This window comes from Caretta caretta, chromosome 8 (genome assembly GCF_965140235.1).
Source record: "Caretta caretta isolate rCarCar2 chromosome 8, rCarCar1.hap1, whole genome shotgun sequence".
Lineage (NCBI taxonomy): Eukaryota > Metazoa > Chordata > Testudines > Cheloniidae > Caretta > Caretta caretta.
In genome coordinates this window covers 21,843,924-21,862,275 of record NC_134213.1, presented here as the reverse complement: position 1 = coordinate 21,862,275, position 18,352 = coordinate 21,843,924, and the positions used below count along the sequence as shown (strand labels likewise).

Sequence of the window (18,352 nt, the reverse complement as noted above, 5' to 3'; positions counted from 1 at the left end):
TCCTACTGTTTGAATTCGTCTTTCCAATGGTTTGCTGCGTGGACCTCTAGCTCTCTGCCTTTTTCTTTGCAACATGGGTAAAGAGATGAAGGGCCTCCTGATCTTTTGAGATGCTGAGCTCCTGGGAGGTGCTGGTCACCCAACGCCCCTGGGTGCCAGTGGAGGTTGAGCGTCTCGTGGACAGTGCTAGGCAGCCTCACCAGATCAAGCCCTTAATAGCCAAACCAGGGCTTTTCATTTTGAACCCTTTTGTATATTTAATAAGCCAGGGAGCTCAGTTTTCAACAAGGATTGACTTGCCCATGCACTGATTTCAATACCCGAATGAGGGATTTGAGCCTTGTATGGCATTTGGGGCTCAGGTCTGAAAACTGGGCTCCAAGGGTGTGGTGAGTGCTGGTTGACCATCAGGGCTGAAAAGTGAAAGGTGAAGCAGCTAAGTGCAAAAACATGGGGTCAAATCCTAGCGCCTTACAGTCATTGAAGTCAGTGTCTTGGGGTCTGTGGGAGTGTTGTCTGAGTAAAGACCTCAGATTTGGCCCATGTTAATGTTCCTCTTCTATCTGAGTAGGGCTGAGTGGCGTATTGGGAATTTATTAGTTTCTACCCATGGCATCTTCTCTGTCTCTTCCTCTGTAGAAACAAACACAGAGTAAATAAAAGCAAACTTCAGTGTTCCTTGTCTTTCTCGTCTTTAAAAGGTTCCTGTTTCATCTGAACCCCACTGCCAGCATGTGGACAAAATCCCATGGCCATGTTCCTAGCAATCCCTTGGCCTGGCCAGGAGGCAGTGAGCTTGGCTTCTTTTCCATGAATTGGCCAATGGAGAGGACAGGGCAGCCCTAGAGATTTCTTGCCTTTTGAAACTGTGCTTTCCGAGGTTAACATGACAGGGAAACCCCTGGATGTCTTTTTTCCTCCTGCATGGAAACTCAACTCATTCTGTGCTGTGTTGTTGGGCCATGCTATCACCTTCCCAGAGTAGATCCAATTTCACATGGTTGGTTCCGGAGATGTGGCTCTTTCAGGGCAGATCCTGCTCTTATATCCCCCTCAGATGCTTGATGCGCTGATGGATCCTCGCCTGGGTCGCTGTTACTCCTTCATCAGCTTCTCCTTCGGGTGACTCACTATGGGTGATGGGCTGAGATGAAGGCAGTTGCCAAAGCAATAGTTTCCCACCATTTCACCAGCCTCAGAGAAGCACGGCTGTGCTCCTGCTTTCTCTCTCCAGAGCTCTTGTGAGCTCAGCATGGTAAGGAAGACACTTCAGCCCATTCAACTTTCCACCATTCCAGGACATCCAGGGATCTCTGTGGAGCAGAGAGAAAAATTATCAGCTTTTTACATTACAGTTTTACAGGCCTAGAAAAAATGAAGACTTTATACTGAGTCCTGGGAAAGGGATTACACCTCCCCCACTGCAATTTATCTGCTAGTGCTGTGGGCTGTATCCAGCAACTACAGCCCAGTAACTTAAGCACCCAGTCCTGCTCCTGTTAGTGTCAGCAATAAAAGTCTCCTCGGCTCCACATGGCCTATACGTGTATTTAACCAGCTAATGCAGACCTCACCCGGCAGTTCTACTCACTGAGCATGCAAGGCACACATTACCATAGACAAGACTCGAACTGGGAGACTCAAGTGAGCAAAGCCTGGCATCCATGGATTTAGAAGGAAGCTCACCAGGCACCATATCCCAGGGGAAGCCTGCTCTGGCATTTCCAGTGTATTTACAGGGTCTGTCTCCTCCCCGCAGCATAAGCAAATAAAATATCTAGCCGCATTCCCTTCATGCAGCTTTAAACTCCATAACAAACTGTAGACAGAGGACAGCACTCCCCAGAGCTGCTCACTGTACAAGCAGGATACAAACCCAACAGGAGCTGCTTGTGTCCTTCAGTGAGAGAAGTCAGTTTCTGACTTGGCAGTCAATGCGCCTCTCCCTCTTTCAAGCCTCTGAGCCTAACTAGGCTCATCCACAGCTAATTACCTCAGCTGCAAGCAGCAGGCCTACCTCTAGCTCAGGGAGCCTCCCAGATGGCAAAACTAGTGAAGAACCATTCCTGGGACATGAACCCCTATAAGACCCTCCCCCACCCCTTTCAGACACCCCCTCAGGACACCACTAGCTATGGGGCACCAAAGAACCTGTACCCCTCATTGTGATCCTCAGCTGCTGGTAGCTGTGCTATGCTCCCCTTGTCTGGAGAATGCTCTTTGCACAGGTCAGAGTGCAGCTGATGCTTCTCCTTCTGCAGGTAGGTGGGGAACCGCTGACACTGTCCCTAGAGACATTTCCACAACAATCCTGCGATCTCCATTCAGGTTCTCTGAACAATCTCACAAGCGGCTCAACAGAGAGCACACACAATTCTGGACATTTTAATTGTTAAACAATACTTTCCCCCCAACAGCAACCTCCCCCCCCCCCCTCAATGGCTCAGTATCACTTCCCTGCAGAGAGCAAATAACAGAAATAAATAACGAATGCCTCCTAAGCACTTTTAGGGTATTACATAGAGCTTAAGACCAGAAGGGACCATCTAGCCTGACCTCCTGCACATCACAAGCCACTAAACTCCCCGTTACCCCGGTATTGAGCCCAGTAATCAGGATTAGACACAAGTATTTTAGCTTTCAGGAGACTCAGCTAGCATAATGGTCCCTTCTGGCCTTCAGATCTATGAAAGGGTGGAGAGTGCAGTCTGTCAGAGGGATTTTTACTTTTCTTGGTTAAGTTTGTGCTCCTATACCCCAGTGACCGTAATGATAGAAGAAAAGAAGAACTCTCAATTTCCTGAAAATGGAAGGGTGTCGGAAAGAGAGAGAATATCCTGGGTCTGATTTTGTTTTTATTTTTATTTTTAAATGCTATTTTAATGAATGACTTGATGATTTTGACACAAAGACCTAGCTTTATGGATCTTGGAGGGCTAGGGGAGGACCTTTCAGTTCTATGAAGGCTGAAATAAAGCAAAATTTCTGTTGTGAATGGAAGTCAAACTTCCATAATGAGACAGATGATTTACAATAGTGTTGGCTGCCAATTCTGTCTGGTTTCAAAGCCACCAGTGCTGTCTCTGCTCTGTAAAATACAGACCCCTCTCCACCCTTCCTTCCTTCTAACTTACAGGATTTCTGGCTCTTGTGATGATAGTTTCTGCAGGGCTTGAAGATTATTTTGTACACTGAAATCAGCAGAGGGAGGATGGGCGCTAAACTTGCTGAGATGAGAACCACATTTTTCTTGAGGCTTTGTGGAGAGAATTGCACAGCATGGATACAGAGAAATGGGGCTTCCCTGGGAAACCATAGCCGCACTGAGACATGGAATCAACCCAACAGCTGGAGAAAAAAACTGCAATAAAGTATTCCCAGACACTCACTATGGGCCTGATCCAAAGACTACCCAAGGCAATGAAAAGTCTCCCATAGACCTCAGTGGTGTTTAGATCAGGCCCCGATGTGAGTAATACAGTAGAAGAATTGGTTTAAACTTTCTTCTGTGGCTTTCACACAGAGTTTGATTCCTCAGCTGGGGGAAAGGCTATCAAGGGTTCTGGCCTGAATGAATAAGCCAGTGAGTACTCTTCTTTCCTTTATTGCGATTAGGACTCCTAGTATCCAGGCTTCAGAATTATCCAAAGAACCATCTCCATGCATGCTTCATGTAGCAGCCCAATGGCATTGTTTTGACAGTATTGGGTCGTGGCTGGCAATATCTGGGGGAAGAGAGAGGCAATGTAAATAGGATTAAATTTTAATTTTATTCCTCATGAAAGTGAGGGGGATGGCTAGTGCTGACTAGATCCAGGATAGCATGGGAAGAAGCAGTGCAAGTTCCTCTCACTCAGCTCTGCCAAGGCACTATCAAAAAAGAACTACATGAGTTCATGGCGGATAGGTTCATCAATGGCTATTAGCCAGGATGGGCAGGGATGGTGTCCATAGCCTCTGTTTGCCAGAAGCTGGGAATGGGTGACAGGAGATGGATCACTTGTTCTGTTCATTCCCTCTGAAGCACCTGGCATTGCCACTGTCAGAAGACAGGATACTGGCCTAGATGGACCTTTGATCTGACCCAGTCTGGCCATTCTTATGATGTGTACCACCTTCTTCTATGCCAGCTCTTCTCATAAAAAGAGACTCTGATCTACTGAATAGTGGTTTTGTGTGGATCGGATAAAGATCTCCAAACTCAGTAGTGACTTCAGTCGTGTATGTGGGGTGGCTATCCAATAACAATAGTAGTTACAAATACTGATTAGAGGAAACTTAAAACTACACCTCAAAGACAAAAACAGAACATTTTAAAACACTTTATGATGAAAGCTTCTATTAGCCACACAAAGAAAAAGGAAGAGAACATGACCATCGGTATTTCCCCCTCCAAAAAGGTCTACTGACAGTTAGTATTTCTGTTGTCACAGCTATTAAAATACCCCAAGGGTTGGTCTGATATACACTTCACACAAAGTTAGTGGGAAACCGATTCAGTAAATAATCTTGGATTCTATTATTAATAATAATTATTTTATGTAATTTGTTTCTCTCATTGTCCACAGTGTATCATAAACTATTGAAACCTCTAAGAAATCATGTTCCCTGCTCCAAAAAACTTGCAGTCTAGCAGCTTACTTGAAATTCCTTAAGGCTTCCTAGGTGCAACGTGGTAGATATCAAGATTCCATTGGTTTCAATGCATAACGGCACCACATTAGGTGCAGTGAAGGACCTGGAGCTAGAGGTTTAGCACCAAAAAATAAGAATATTGTAAAGTCTGAAGTACCATTGCAAAGGTGAAACAAATCAGTCTCAGCAATGAAATGTGAAAACCACCCTTGAGTGAGACAGGAAAACTGGAATCAGTGAGTGACGCTTTTCCTCCTATCTTACCAAGTTGGAACCTGAAGGGATCTTTTTCAGTTCCCCTACAGATGGAGCTTTTGAGCTGACATTGACAAGGAAACTAACTTAAAACCTGGGGTTTGCAGAAGTGCCACACTGCAACCTCTGAGAGAAGATCCTAATTTTTGCAAGGGATTCACTTTAAAATAAGGGAAAGAATATGCCGGGCAAATAATATGTATGAAATCCGAAATAGGAAGTCCAAAAAGCAGATCAGGATTGGGTTTGATAGGACATAGCAATGGCAACATACCTACCCATTCTCTAACTTTGGAAGAGCCACGTTTTGGCTCTGCTACACACTCAGTCTTGTAGGTATTGACTGCCCAGAACTCTTAGGTCTAGGCCTCAGGTCCTTACACAGTTCTTACTCAGACAAACTCTCATAGAAGTCATTCTCTATCTGTAGCTAGTTTATGAGGAATTTATTGTGATTATTTGGTATTCTAAATTCAGTTAGTTTTGACTGGACAAATCGGTTACGTTCCATATTTCTGCTTCCTGACTGGACAAGTTGAACATTTATACTCAAACTTCCAGGGCCAACAATCACCGTTTCATTCGCTTTTTGTGACTGTCTTAAAGGGTGCTGATTCCTGCCAGTGAGCTCCTCTCCTAACATAGTCACAGACAGCAAACACAAAAGAGGCAGGAAAAGTTATGCAGCATTTTCCCATCTCTAATCATTCCCATTTCAGTAACACTGAGCAGTAATTTTCATCTTCCATTCATGCTTAGATCCAGGAGTGCTGCCTCTAGGGAGTATTTTTCACTTTGATGGGACAATAAGTGTGAAATGAAGGGCGATGTCTCATTCTCACACTACCATACACATCCATCCTGTCCAATCCCCTTCAGCCACGTATCTCAGGGAATAAGAACTTAAGGGGAGGAATACATTTCTTCTTGAGTTTGTCATGTTCCCTCTATCTGGGACACTGGCCACTGCTGTTCTGTGACGGGATTTGGAGCTTCTAGAATATCCTCACAACTGAGCGTGCCAGGAATCCTCCTTTTTTTTTTCTCTCTTTCCTAGGGAGATTCATTACACTCTTCCTCCCCTTTGGTGCCTCATGCTCTGTGACTTCTCGGGAGTTGCAGCAGGTGTGGAATCACTTCACTGTGTAAACTCTGCTGATGACACTACTTTCTTAGCACACACGCACTAGTAAAAAAAACCAGTCCTCTAAAAACAATTAACAAACTGGCCAGAAGCCAATAAAGGACTCCAGGCCAGTGGGGGTAAACAGGAATAGCTCCACCACTGACTTTAATGGAGCCAGGTGATTTACACCTACTGCAGGTCTGGCCCTCCACTTCTCCCGCCATGAGAGCCATAAGAACCCCAGACACTTGCCAATACTTCCTCAAGCAAAAGCCTCTTTAAATCCCTGAAGGTCGACAAGCTCAGGCTCCCACAAACCCTCTAGGAAATGGAGTTCCTGAGCCAAAGGCCCTTTCCTGAAAAATCCGTTTCCACCTTCTCCTTCTGTTTAAAGCTAGGGGCTGATGACAGCTCGAGCTGCTGTATCATGACAGAAGGAGAGAGGCAGCCCTGAGGTAGCCAGGACCAAATGGTACAGGGTCAGAGTCTCCCACTTTCACTTCCTTAGTCTTCAAACCGTCCCCATTGGGAGTAAGGGGGAGGGGGAAATCTGGCCCACAGAAATGTAGAGGTCAAAGTCAATGACATCTAGTAATGAAGTAGAGGACAGTGCAGAATATTTAGACCAGGTGCCCCATGCTTCCTGCAAGCAGCACCACAAAGCAAGCATCCCACTGCATTTTTCCCCAGAGGCAGTTTCAGGTGCACCTGCAGACACAGTGGGACATCTACATTTGGGACCAGTAGGTGCCATTCCAAATTAATTAATTACTGTTTCAAGAAGGTAAGTAATAAGGCACAACAGGAAGAGGCTGATGCTACTGCCTAGGGAGTGTAACCTAGGAGGCATGAGGCAGAAGTGTTTACAAAGGCGCCGGGTGTGGTAGAGATATTGGAAGGTATCGCCCGCCCTGCAGAGTCTCACTGCTATCATAGTATGGCTGGTGAATTAAACTAGATGGCCAGATTCATTCCTGGTGTAACTCCACTGAAGATAGTGGATTACCCCATGGATCAACCTAGCCCAACAAGCTTTATGTAGGAGCATAGGTTAATGCTTTGCTGAAGAAAAAAATAATCTATTTATTTGCCCCCGATACTCAAGACCTCACACTGGGATGATGACAGGCCAGATTCTGATCTCTGTTACACCATCGTAAATCAGGAGTAACTCGAATGGAGTTACACTGCATTTATATTAGTGTAACTGAGATCAGAATCTGGTCTGATTTCATATTATCCTAGTTGGGAATGTCCAGTGGTCATCCAGTTTCTTATTTCTGAACATTTTGGGCCCAATTCTCCTCTCACTGGCACTGGAGTAAATCAGGAGTAACACCATCAGAGTCAATTGTGCTGATTTTCCTCTCATTTACACCAGTGTAAAACCACTGTAACTCTCTTGACGTCAGTGGAAAAACTCCAGTGTACACTGGTGACAATGAGCGGAGACTCAGATCCAGCATATTTACACTGCTGTAAAACTGTTGTGAGAGGAATATCAGTTCGGCAGCATACAGTATATACAGGCAGTGATGGAAGACAGGGCTAGCTGTCCTAAGAACTGCATCACCTAAAGAATTCTTATTTATGGTTCCTGAATGTGTGTGCACATGTAGGAAGGAGGCTAGGAAGATGACAATTAAAATAAACTTCAGGTTGTTTTTCCAAAACATCTGTCATATAAACACAAAAATCAGATGCTGTTCTGGAATGCGAGCTATCTGCCGCTCTGCATAACCCAGCAGGAGCTGCAGCTTGCCTGACCCCTCATGGTCTCGCCTGTGATCTGGGAACTAAATTCCCGAGAGTTCACAAACTAAAACATGGGTTTCAAAACAGAAGCCAAATGAAGAAATCTCCCAATCCCTCTTCATGATTCCCAATCCCTGCTTGCCTATGAGAAGCCCAGACTTCATAAAGGAACAGACATAACGGTATGATGAACCACCTGCATACCAGAGTGCAATGGACATGACCAGGAGACTGGGCTGTGTGCCAGACGGAGGAATGTTACAGCCGGCATATGTGTGAATCTTATTAATTTATTGTATCTTACTAGGCCAGTCAGAACTCATTAACCATATTTCCTGGTTTTGTATCAATATGCCCTGTAATGGGTTTGGGCCCTTTGGGGTGTCACCTGATGTGCTGGGTGCTACTGAGTCAGCCTATTCTGCCAGCCTGGGTCCCCTTTACCTGGCCTTTGCTGGGCTAGGCTCACAAGCCTCTTGCAGTCAAGTACACAGGCAGGGCCACACCCAGCTGCACAGAGAGACAGAGATCCATGCTGGAAAGATTCAGCCTGAGGGTCTTGCCCCAACACCCTGGTGCCCACTCCCTTTAAGGGGTACAAACCCAAAGGTTTTATGAAATTCGCTCCCTTCCTCAATGTGGAGGGAGAGATGCACAACTTCTTGCCCCTGTCCCCAGTTAGAAATTACATAAACTGGGTTATATTATAAACAAGAAATAAGTTTATTGACTACAAAAGGTGAATTTTAAGTGAATATAAGAAATAACAGACAGAACAAAGCAGATTACTGTCCTAAAAAAGCTAAATATGCAAGCTAAGCTCAATATACTTAAAAAACTGGTTACAAAATGTAAATTCTCACCCTAAATGTTATTTTAGGCAGGTTGCAAAGTTTCTGTGGTTCAGAATTCCAGTTATACTCCTTTTCAGACTGGACCCCTGTCTCAGTCTGGACTCCCCGGCACCTTCCCTTCAGGTGGCTTTAGCAGTCTTTCTCCTTGGGGAGACAGGTCATGGAGAGGAAGTGTCCCGTTTGCCTTCCTCCCCACCCTTAAATAGGATTTACATAAAGCGGAAATCCTTTGTTTCCCAAATTTGACACACATACCCGTTCCCTTCCAGTGGAAAGTTACAAGAAGTCCCAGGTAATGTTTAGTATCAGGTGACAAGACCACCTGACCTAGTAGTGTCTCAGTTACATCCCCAGACACCTCCCAGGAGGGAGAGGGATTAGTATCTTCATGGTTTTGTTGTTCCTTCCTGATGGCTCATCAAATTTGATGGCCTGTCGTCTGCTGGGTGTCTTCCCAAAACATACCCAGTTGTAATTGCATACAAATTGGATAATCACTTCAGTAAATCATAACCTTTCCAATGATACCTTACAACACCCATCTTGCATAAAATATATCTCAGTTTGTCATATTCATATCATAAGTATATTTCCATAAAGAATATGGAGTGAAACGTCACACGCCCATGAAAGAGGTGAAAAACTAGTGGGGAGAATGCTTCTGTTCCATTGTGATAGGTCCAGCACAAGCTTCAGGGCAGCCATTTTGTAGGGGCACTCATTTGTTTGTGAGGAAAATGAAAATGACACTTGCACACACAAGCCATCCATATTTCTAACTGGATGTCAAAGGGCACTCTGAGTAATGGGTATTTGTGGTGAGGGGTTCAATGGGGGCTGGAGGGGGATAAATCATCTCCAGGCTATGGATTGATAGCAGAATGCTTCAGTGGCCTCTACTGTGTCCCTGTAGGAGCCCCTGTAACATGCACACCCTCTGAGAGGGCTTGGAGGATCAGCACAGTCATGGACTGCCAGCCCCACCCCTCATCCAGCTCATCCCCAACTCCCCACCCTGTGCTGAGGAGCAGAGAACCACAGCGTAGCAGGGAGGGACGGACACCCTGTAGGCAATCTCCAAATCCTGCTGTCCCAGCGCAGTAGAATCACACTATGTCCTGGATGCTTGGTGTCCACTGGATTTGGGGTTAAGTGGTGGCTGGGGCAAAACTGGGGTTAGGATTTACCCTAAATCTCTCCAGCATACTCAACAAATCAGAAGAGTCCATTATCTTAGCATTGCAATGGCTCTGTGCTGATGAGAGAAGTCTCTTTATGTGTTTTTGTAGTCACCGATTCCCACATCTTCACCTCACTGCCCTTTTTGCCTCACCTGAATTGCTCACGTATGAAAAGAGAACTCATCAGAAACTCTTCTTATTATATCTCATGCCCCAACCACCTGCCACCTGTAGTTTGCATCTGGCCACATGGCTCAGAGAGTGCATGCTAAATGGCTACCACTCTGTCCCACAAAGCAGAATACAAAATGGCTCTAGGGCAACTGACTATAAAGTAATCTATCAGTTACTTCTTCATCTCATACTAAAGTACAAAGGAACCTGATTCCCAATGCGAAACAAGAGGAACAGTTGTATTTCCCCAGAACGGCTGCAGGACCCCTCTAGTGTGTCAGCTCTGCCTGGCAGTTACATGATGATAGACGCCGGGGAGCTGTGGTGTTCTATAACCTGATTTATTTAGGAAAAGGAAAGGCTGAGCATCAGACCCGTTTGTCGAATGTGAGCTAGGCAGAAGCTGCCCGGAAGATATTAGGATTGGCCGGAAAACAGCAATTCCTTTTTGTGAAAAATGCTGAGCTTTTGAAATACATTTTTGTTCCAGTGAGGAACTGAAAAGAGACATTTCTTGAAAAGACCCACGCATGAGAGACCAAGCCCTACATCCGAATAGCCAGTAGCCTGGTGGAGGAGACACAGCTTCAAGTGCCTGCTCTGCCGGATTCAGAGTGATCCAAGATGAAAAGCTCTGCTCTGAGTCAGGCAAAGCAGTGGTTTGTAACTAGGTCTCCTACATACCAGCTCAGTATCCTGACCACTAGCATATCCCTACCTCCTTCCAAAATGCAAAGCATGGGTTTCAATCTGCAAACAGACATCTCGACCCAAATCTGCCTTTGCAAAGACTTTCGAAAGTTTTCCGATTGTTTTTATTCCAATGCAGAAAAAAAATAGTTTATTTTGAAATCTATTGGCTGTTCTGGGATGTCTGTCTGTCTGTCTCTCTCTGGGTTTGACCAGAAATTCCATCCTGGAGCAGAGAGACCTTCCTGACAAAAATGTCATCTAAGTTGATATATTTCCCTGAAACAACATTTTTTAAAGGAAAAAAGGGTCATCTACCCTTTTCCAGCCAGTCCTAGTAGATATATAAGTATGCTCAGGAGGATGAGAGCTAGGGTTGCCATCCATCCTGGTTGTCACAGAAGTGTTCCTTCAAGGTTTTGTGGTCTGTCTTGCATCACGCTGGGCAAGCCAAAGCTGCTGACATTTGGATTGCCCCTGCCAGGTGAAATCAGTGCGTCAGGACATCACAATGCCAGATTGCAATAAGAGGCATGTCTCTTCCCTGCTGTTAAACACCCATGGCTGGCCCCTGTCAGTTGACTCGGACTCAGGCTATGGAGCTGTTTTAATTACAGTGTAGACATTTGGGCTCGGGCTGGAGCCCAGGCTCTGGGACCTGTGAGGAAGAAGAGGAACTTCTGTGCCACAGTTAAATAGCCCTGTAGCCAGAGCCCTACAAGCCCAAGTCAGCTAAAGTGCACCACCACGGGGGTTTAATTGCAGTGTTCACATACTCATGATGTTCTGCTTTTGCATCATGGCAATGCCAAATGTTTCCATTCTGATGTAAGGCTATAACACAACACCCTCTCTAATGTGTAGTCAGGAGTTTATGCCACAACTGCTACATATCAGCTGGGACTTAGGGAGTATGTCTACTCTGCAATATAAGCCTCGAGTGAGTAGAACTCAGGTTAGGAGACCGTGGGTTTGTTACCCTAGGGCTTGAGTGTCTACGCTCATTTGTAACCCGAGGTTAGAACTGTTGAACCCTGGCACCCAACCTGGGGCTCTAGCATCTACAGTGCATTATGGGGGCTCAAGTCCAACCACCCGATATCCCAGACTTCCTAGCATGCTCCCAAAACATGACCACCCTAGAAAGTCAGCCTCTGGGACTGTGGGATACTTTAGGTGGACTCCCAGAGCATGAGGCCATTGGAGCTGCATCTACACCGCAAAGCAATCGGACTTTAAACTCTGAGTCCCGGCTCGACTCAGTCTCAGACCTTCCATCGTTGTGGGGTCCTGGGACACTGGGTCTGTGCTCTGGGTTAGCACAATTTGTGTGTAGACAGGTTAGGCTTGAGCCTGATTTTGAGCCCTGCACTTTTGTTGCAGTGTACAGTGGTGCAAGTGGAATCCATTTCTTACTGATATGGGGGGAGGACACGGAGGGGCACGTGACCTCCTCACGTGACCCCCCCCACATGACTCCTCCCCACCCTGCCACCAGCATGGGGCCCCCACGCTTTTCCTGTCCCCTCCCCATTATCCACCCCCTGTACCTGGGGAGGGTGGGGCTCTGTCCTCCTCCTGCTGTGCCTTCCGAACCGCAGCAGGGAAAGGAGCAGAACCTGGTGCCACTGGGCAGCCCCACGCCAGCAGCTCCTCCGGCGCAGTTGTACTGCCCCAGCCCTTCCACACAGGGTCTCATCCGTCTCTACAGCAGCAGCCTCACAGAGGACAGGGATGGGGCGAGCTTGGGACAGTACAGCAGCCGCGCCAGAGGATCTGCCAGCGTCGGGCTGCCCAGCGGCCCCACGTTCTGCTCCTTTCCCTGCTGTGGGTCCTGGGAGAACTGCAGGGCTCTCCCAGGAACCGCAGCGGGGAAAGGAGCAGAACCTGGGGCCACCGGGCGGCCCCATGCCGGCAGGATACCAGTGAAAATCACTGGCTCCTAAAGTGGTGTACATGACAGTCCAGCTGCTAAGTTCCAAAGTGGGTTCTCATTTACTTGAGTGAGAAATAACGTCCAAATACTATTTTACATTTCAGGGACATTTTCTCTTCCTGGCAGTGGATAATTTGAGTAATTCTGGAGTTTAGTCAGAATGTGGAAGAGCTGCAAGGCAGCAGGAGTTGAAAAGCAGTGTTATCCTATTTCTCCTTCTTGTTTGCCTGGCCCGGCTTTTCTGATTTTGTTTTTAAGTCCCTGAACAATTTGGACCTTGGTCCCAGAAGTGCTGTAAGTCCCTTGAAACTCTGTAAAACCAATCTATAAAATCTCCATTCCGGCAGGAGTTTTTGATTATATGAGAGTCAGGAGGGCTTGGGGTGTTTTTGCCAACAATATTTTTTTTCCTCCCTTGTATTTCCGTGACCGAAAGGCTGCGTGTGTGTTAGTGCATGCATGAGAAAATATTTTCATGTGTTGCGTTTGTGCCCTCAAATCTGTGAAACTGGTTTCCTCCACCCAACAGAGCTACTGTGATGTGAACTACCAGGGGACCAGGGTGAGAGAGGAAGGCCTATGAAGATGGACGCCAGTCCTCCCCCTCCCCCTTGCCCCCGGATCAGGAGGGGAACTAACAAACAGGCTCACCCAGAAATATTGGTGGCAGTTTCATTTCCACCCAAGAAGCATTTGGTTATTGTCAAGGAGGAAGGGAAAGGAGGTGAGTTTTTACAGAAACCAGACTGTTGGGTTACTTCCCTAAGTGGGATTCACAAGGGAACATACAACAAAGATAAAGAAACCACAGCCTCAGAGTACACATTCCTTATACTCAAGGCCCTGACAGCACTGTAACAGCTACATCATGAGGCCTGGTTATAGATGAGCACGTGCCCAGTGTGGTGACATTTCTATCACAGTTTGCTCTTGCAGTGTAGATGGAGCCCACTTGAGCCTACTACAAGCTTGACCTTTGGGCAGCTGCAGCAGAGTTTGCGAATGCTTAAAACATGCTTCAATCTTGTCTGCCCTGCAAGACCAAAGCCCAGGTTTTAACTATGTCAGAGACAAGAGTTTGTGACCGAGTCCCCTGACACTGTAGTTATACTGTAGGCTGGACCCTAGTCTACCCAGTGCATTCTTTCTTGTTGCTGATATGGTTCTAGTGTAGTATGGACAGGACCCTGGCTTGGGTTTAAGTACTATTATCAAAACAACATGTTCAACTGCTACACCTGGAAAAAATAAATAGCAACGTTACATTGACTAGAAATTCTCACTTTGCCTGTAGGGATAATGGAGCAGTCTAAATGCACCTCCGCTCCTCCATCTATCTGTGTTCTTATATGGCATCTATCATGGTAGTATCTGAGTGCTGGAGAGATGTCAAGGGACGCATGGGGGGGCATGCAAGGTTGTGTGCAACCCTCCCCCACCATTTGCTGCTTTTGCTGCCTGGCTTATACCGAGCATGCTCACACGGACTCCCTCCCACCCCCCACTGCTTGGCTTGTACTGAGCATGCTCACACGGAATGTCCCCCCATTCCTCCTCCCACACACTATCGGCAGGCATGGGTCATCGGGCTTCTAACTCCCCATCCACCCAAATCAAAGCAGAAATGGAGAGCGAGAGAGCTTCCTTTTACAGTATTTAATGACTGCAGATTCCAGTTGCTCTCTCTAAAAATGTGGATCCAGACACAGCATTCTGTCTCCCCACACTCCTCTACTGACAACAGAAACAAATTTCAGAGGAGTGGTAATTGCCAGGCAGACATCAGTGATCCCAACAGCTGTGTTTAATCCCTTCTATCCGTACTGATTCTGTCTCAGAAGATTGCACAACATGGCGGTGGCTCATATACATGGGGATAGCAGCATCCCTCTCTTCCTACCAGGCTTACCCAGGCAGCCATCATGTGTAAATTGCTACATTTAATTTTCCTGCAAACTGCCTACTCATGGGTAACATAAGACACCCTCTCTCTCTCTTCCCCAGTCAGACATTAAACTCTGTGTGGCAGGCTCCATGTGCTACCTGATCGCAGTGCTCTTGAGACGGGTTGGGTGTAATCGCTGCTGCACTAGAACAAGGAGAGGCGTCCCGGCTGCAATCTCAGTCAAGGGTTCCTTTGCTATTAGTAAATTCCACCAGCAAGAGCCATTAACTAAAGTGTTGCTCTGGTCTCTGAGTGGAGAGGAATAATATATGTGAAATCAGAGGGGTCCTGTCAGCTTGATGAAGCCCTAAACCGGACCTCTTTAAATATTGCTCCTTTGATTCTGAACCTTTGAATCCCCTTCCAACAATTGCTGTTTTAATTAATGATACAATGAATATAATATAGTTTGAGTTATTTTAAAAAACTGTGTCTAGCCTTCACAAAAGCTACCAAACCTGACACCCCGAGAGTCTGAAGCCCTCCATGCACTGAAAAGGCACAGCACCAGTGCAAATCTTCCCCTTGTTGTCTCCCCAGGTCTATGTGCCTCAGTCTGGATGGGGTGAGATTCCCACTGGGGATGGGATGGCAGTTCGGTCTCCATGGCTCATTCAGACCTTTGCCGTTCTGCTAAGCTTGCCATCAGTAGGGGTCCTTAGTGCCAGTTCTGGTGGTGTTTTTAGTGAGGTGGCTACCTGCTCACTAGTAAAGGGACAGAGACCCATCAGCCTCCCCAAAGCCGTCAGCTGGAAATGGCTTCCAATGGAAATGCATGCTTCGGGAGCTGCCTATCCTTGTTATTACCAGATGTGTTACCAAGCCAGTAACAAAGATAAGCTTGGCCAAGATTTTCAACCCTGACTAGTGATGACAGTGTCTTGGTTTCGGAGTACCCAGAGGGCAGGTGCTCAGCACCGTCTGAGGATAAGACTCCTTTATGCTGTCTTGAGTTGGGCAGCCCAAAATGGAGACAACCAAACCCCCAAGTCACTTTGGACAGTTTAAGCCAAGGTCCATGCATTGTCTAATTTTAGATTCAACTCAGTGAGTGAGAGTAAGGAACAAAAGGGCCATGGGCTGAGGAAGGACAGGTCTACAGTCACAGGACTGTAGGATTATTCAATACTGGCATGGGCACATTTTGAGGATCCAAACAAACATTACTTTCAAATATACCACATTAAAATTGGTCCTGAGTCTGAAGGAGGAAACCCTTGTGGACACTTGGCTTCAGGGGATGGAAATACTTCCCCAGCTGTAAGACAATCGTTTGTGAAACTTGAGTATGAACTGCAATTCCCCCCTGACTGCTGAGCTGTTATAACAATTCCTGGGAAACTTCATGAGTGTATTTTTGGTGGCTTGTTTGATTGTGCTACATCGTTATGACTGTGCTATCCAAAATAATTCAGGGAAAACCAATAATAATTCTTACTTTAAAAAGTCCAACTTCGTGACCATCCAAGATATGGATAAAGCTGTGCACACAAGTAGAGTCCACTGGTTGTTTTCGGAGCACACAAAGGTAGCTCTAGTTGTTACCATCAACAAGCAGATGCGGGATTTCTTGTTGTGCTGTGCATTTATGGCAAGAGGACCTGGAGGGTGACAACTACAAAAGAGAATCCCTTCTCAACTCTGTTGAGGGAATTAATCAAGTTGACATCTCCCATTTAAATGCCAGTAAAACCCATCCTCCCTATGCTGAAACACTGTTGAGGGTCTGACTTGAAATGACGAAGACTGGGAAATTCAAAGTTAAACTGAGTATCAAGGTTAATAGATTTAACATGAGACCTGTCAGCTTTATTTTATTGTGAGAACACAGTCACTGCAGTCTCCCTTCCTACTTCCTTCTTGTGAACTGGCAGGGCCTAGAAACCTACAAGAATCCAACAAAAAAACACCGCAGTGACAACACAGCATCCATGGCAGCAACCCTACAAAAACCAATCACTGGCTCACATATAACTCATGTAACCAGCCCCAAACCCACAAGTAACCCTACATTTACACTCTACCATGTGCAGCCAAGTGGCTACGAGCAACCCTACAATAATGCATTTTCCGCTTATATATAATGGACGCAACAAAATTGCTAAGGAAATACATTGCCATTCTAAGCGCCACACTTGCACTTAGGAGTGCAGCAAAAATGAAAACCCTTTGTGGGGCCAGTAGGAAATGTCACAAGGTAAACACAAGATTGGCCCTGCACTGACTGTCCAATCCAAAGACACTGAAAAGGCTCCATTATGGTCCTCCCCATGAACTCCACCTGAACGAGTTTACTTGCAGGAAGAATCACTTTGAATAGCTGGTACCTTACTTCCCAGCCTCTTCTGTTTTCATTTTTTCAATCCCCATGTAATTGCTATTAGTTTTATTACTGGAATGGTTGCAGTGTCTGAATATCAATGCGTGTGTATATATAAGAAAATTCCAACAGCATCCCTGTTTTAATCTGCTCTCTGGATTGTAGAGGCATTTTTGCAAAAGCCTCTGATCCTGCAGCGATCCCACTGAGATTACTTCTTGAATAGAAATACCGCTAACAGGCCCGATGAGGAGGAAATTCTCTATCCCTCAGTCATGTGCATTTCCTGCTCTGTGGCTGCGTCCCCGGTGTAAATTGTTCCCACGTGAGCCCACCATGCGGAGGGTCAGTAACCCAAAGTGGACGAGAGCGGAATGTGGGAAATGATTTACAGCCTTAGAGCCAAGTCCCTAAACCCCAGGCAGCCTATTAACCCAGCATGTGCGTGGGGGAATAGATGCAGTGCGCAGGGTTGGAGTCAAACACTTTTACCCTTCTCTTTCAAATCGGGGTGCCCCCTGCTGCACCACAGCTGGTGGCTTTATCTGCAGGAATTCATTACTGGTACAAGTTTCTTTTCTGCAGGTGAAATGGGACAATTAAGCTAAATAGAGCTGAGCTGGGAATGCGTGCTGCTGTGACAGAGACTGCTTCCCTTTTGCTCCTTTGCTCTCTCCCCAACTTCCAATGCACTCTGTTCCTCCCCCACATCTTCTTCCCCGTGGGCCTAGTCTACACTTAAAACTTAGATTGACATAGCTAATTCTTCAGGAAGAATCCCCCCCTCTGAGTGCTGTCGGCTCTGCTGACCTAACCCCCGGTAAAGGCGCAGCGATGCTGATGGAAGAATGCTTCCATCAGCCTAGCTGCCATCACTCAGGGAGACGGAGTTAGAGAAACCCTTCCATCGCTGTCATCTGTGTCTGCACTGCAGAGTGATGCAGGCATGGCTCCAGCACTGTAGCGATGCTGCTATAGTGTTCGTAGTGTAGACATGGCCTCAGTCTTCTCAGTGTCGCTTTCCTCCTTCGATGACACACAAATGGTTGCAGGGTGAGATGCAAAAGCTTTACACTCCCCAAAAGCCAGCCACTCTGCTTGAGAGTAGGAACTGTTAAGAGCAGAATGTGGCTGCACAAAGGAGATGGCTCCCTTAAGCCTGCTGAAGAGGGAATGTAGTGCTGCTGTATGAAATTCATGGTGGGCTGAGGTACAGATAATGCAATGAGTCCAAGTATGTTCCTATCCACTTTATTCCAGCCAAACCCCTGGTATTTTGGGTGTACAAGCAAGACAGGATCCCGTCCATTGTTATTAATGTAATAATACATCGCTCTCAGATAGCACCTTTCATCTGTTGCTCTCCAAGCATTTTACAAGGGATATAAGTGTCATCATTCCCATAGGGTGAAACTGAGGCAAAAAGAGGTGAAGTGACTTGCCCAAGGTTACACAGCAAGCCACTAGCAGTCAATAATAAA

General features: G+C 46.3%; 1 protein-coding gene across 1 annotated transcript in view; it reads right to left on the bottom strand.

The window, feature by feature from the left end:
• Window positions 1-441: 441 nt before the first annotated feature.
• Window positions 442-18,352, bottom strand: part of ADRB2 (adrenoceptor beta 2) — a 61,962-nt gene continuing 44,051 nt past the window's right edge. Inside the window, exon 2 of the mRNA XM_048860363.2 lies at window positions 442-1,313. Within this exon, the coding sequence (XP_048716320.1) occupies window positions 1,279-1,313 (35 nt within the window). The 3' untranslated portion in view covers window positions 442-1,278. The remainder of the gene's footprint in view (window positions 1,314-18,352) is intronic.